The sequence below is a fragment of the Gregarina niphandrodes genome, assembly GCF_000223845.1.
Source record: "Gregarina niphandrodes unplaced genomic scaffold scaffold00042, whole genome shotgun sequence".
Taxonomy (NCBI): Eukaryota; Apicomplexa; class Conoidasida; order Eugregarinorida; family Gregarinidae; genus Gregarina; species Gregarina niphandrodes.
In genome coordinates, this window is record NW_011645810.1 from 53964 (window position 1) to 56269 (window position 2306).

Consider the following 2306-nt stretch of genomic DNA (forward strand, 5'->3'; position numbering starts at 1 on the left):
CTGGCAAGGTGGTCGTGTTGGAGAGCCCCCGTTCTGAGGCCAAGCCGAAGCATAAGCCGCCTAAACCTGGCAAGGTGGCCGTGTTGGAGAGCCCCCGTTCTGAGGCCAAGCCGAAGCACAAGTCATCTAAGCCCGGGAAGGCCGCACTGGATTGGCCCAGAGACGCGGAGGTCACCCCGAAGCATAAGCCCCCTAAACCTGGCAAGGTGGCTGTGCTGGAGAGCGCCCGCTCTGAGGCCAACCCGAAGCATAAGCCGCCTAAGCCTGGCAAGGTGACCGTGTTGGAGAGCCCCCGTTCGGCCAAGCCGAAGCACAAGCCGCCTAAACCTGGCAAGGTGGCCGTGTTGGAGAGCCCCAGAGATGTCAAGACGAAGCACAAGCCGCCGAAGCCTTCAAAGAGCCGAACATCGTCGGTTGTGCTGACGTCGCCGGGTTCGCACAACGCGCTGCCGCCGTCCTCTAGTCTGGTGTCGCGGCCCTCGGCGCTGGACGGGCGGTCCTCGGCGCTGGAAGGGCGGCCGTCGATGGCGTTGTTGGCGCCGCCGGCGGGTGCGAAGCCTGCGGCAGGCTTGCTGGAAGACCACTTTGCGAGTGGGTATCAGGAGCCGGTGGATTTGAGTTTTCTGCCGGACTCCGAGCAATGGCTGGACTTGCCACATTACGCATTGCAATGCTTGTTGGATTTGGATGTGAAGGTGAAGCAGTTGCATTCGTTATCTCGGAGTTTCGATACATGGACGTTGTCGAGTTTCCGATACCTCGGTTCGAATGAGGCGTTGACGGAGGACTTTTATACGTCGGGTGCTATGGCGTTGCTGGAGCGCGGGATGACGCGGTACCCCGTGCGGGTGCCGTACACGTCGTTTTGTCGGCTCTTTTCGGCGTTGGTACCGGAGGCCTTGCGAGGCGTCCTACAGTTGTGCGGGCCGCCACCGAAGCTGGGTCGGACGAATGGTGGTTGCGAGGAGTCGCCGGATTCGTTGGTGGACGCGGCAGATCCGGCTTTGGTGGATGTGTGCAAGAAGGCGACGCAGAAGGTGTTGAGTGACGTGTATGGGTTGAGTCAGTTTGAATACCAGTTCGGTTCGACGTTGTTGTTTCTGCAGCACCGCACATGGTTGCTGTTGTTAGCGCATAGTACGCACTTGGTGAACGCGGCGAATGGACAGGACCTTGCGAAGGTGCGGCGCGCCGTTCAGACGGTGGTGGACCGCGCCAAGTTTCTGCGGCTGAAGCACCTCGTGTGTAGGCTCCAGGCGCGTTGGAGACTACGGTTGCACGAACGGCGGATGGGTTCGAACCGGTCCCTGTTCTTCCCGCTCTTTTTGGGCATCCTCAAGACGGCATATTTGTTGGTACCCTACGTGGGCATCAGCAACGTGATTGAGAATCGGCGCGTGCCGTTCAAGCACGGGAGCAAGCCAAGCCTGGGCCAATTCCAGGCGGGCGCGGCGACGACGATCCAGACATGGTGGCGCGGCGTGTTGGCGCAGCGTGAGTTGCGGCGGCTGAAGGAGGCACGCGTGTACGCGTCGGCCGCACAGTTTCTGCAGGGTCTGGCGCGCACGTTGTTGGCGACTGGTGCGATGTACGGGAATGCGATGGGTGGCCGGTTCATCAGCGTTTGGGAAGAGGACCTGAACCGTTCGATCGTGAAGATCCAGCGTTCGTGGCGCATGTTCGGCGACCCGCGAGTGCGTGAGTTCGTACGGATGCGGAACGGCTTACGTGCGCTGGTGTTGCCTGTGCAGCGAGTGGCGAGCCGATTGGTGTTTGCGTTGGCGGCCTCGGCCAAGTGGCACGCACGGCACTTGGCTGAGGCGGGTGTGGAGGACGCGTTGCGCCGCAGTCTGAAGGACAATTTGTTGTTGCGGGCGGAGAACTTCCGGGCGGCGGTCAAGATCCAGGCTTGCTGGCGCGGTTGTTTCGTGCGACGCCAGTTCCGTGCACTGCGCGAGGCCTGTCAGGTGGCGCAGACCTTTATGAAGACCCAGCTTGCGCGACGGCGGCTGGTAGGCGCGAGGCGCGCGGCGACGAAGCTGCAGCGTTGGTGGCGTGCGTTATTGCAGTTGCGCGCACGGGGTCTGTCGCGTGCGGCGCGTGAGGCACCGGCGGCCCCGGCCGACGCGCTGGTCGTGGTTTGGATCAATGCATTATTGCACGCAATCAACTTGCCCGTGCACGCGGCGACCGGTCGACGTCGGAGTTTGCGCACCAGTGCGGCGGAGCTCGAGGCTCAGGTCCAGGCGTCGCTGCGCGCGACGGAGCTTTGCCACAAGGGCTTCACGGCGCTCTTCGATGAACAC

The 2306-nt window shown here is 62.5% G+C and overlaps 1 protein-coding gene across 1 annotated transcript; it reads left to right on the plus strand.

The window, feature by feature from the left end:
* Window positions 1-2306, plus strand: GNI_150050 (IQ calmodulin-binding motif protein; the record flags this gene model as incomplete). Its single annotated transcript, XM_011134447.1, has 1 exon — window positions 1-2306. A coding segment is annotated over one exon (2306 nt), but the record flags the coding sequence as incomplete, so codon positions are not given.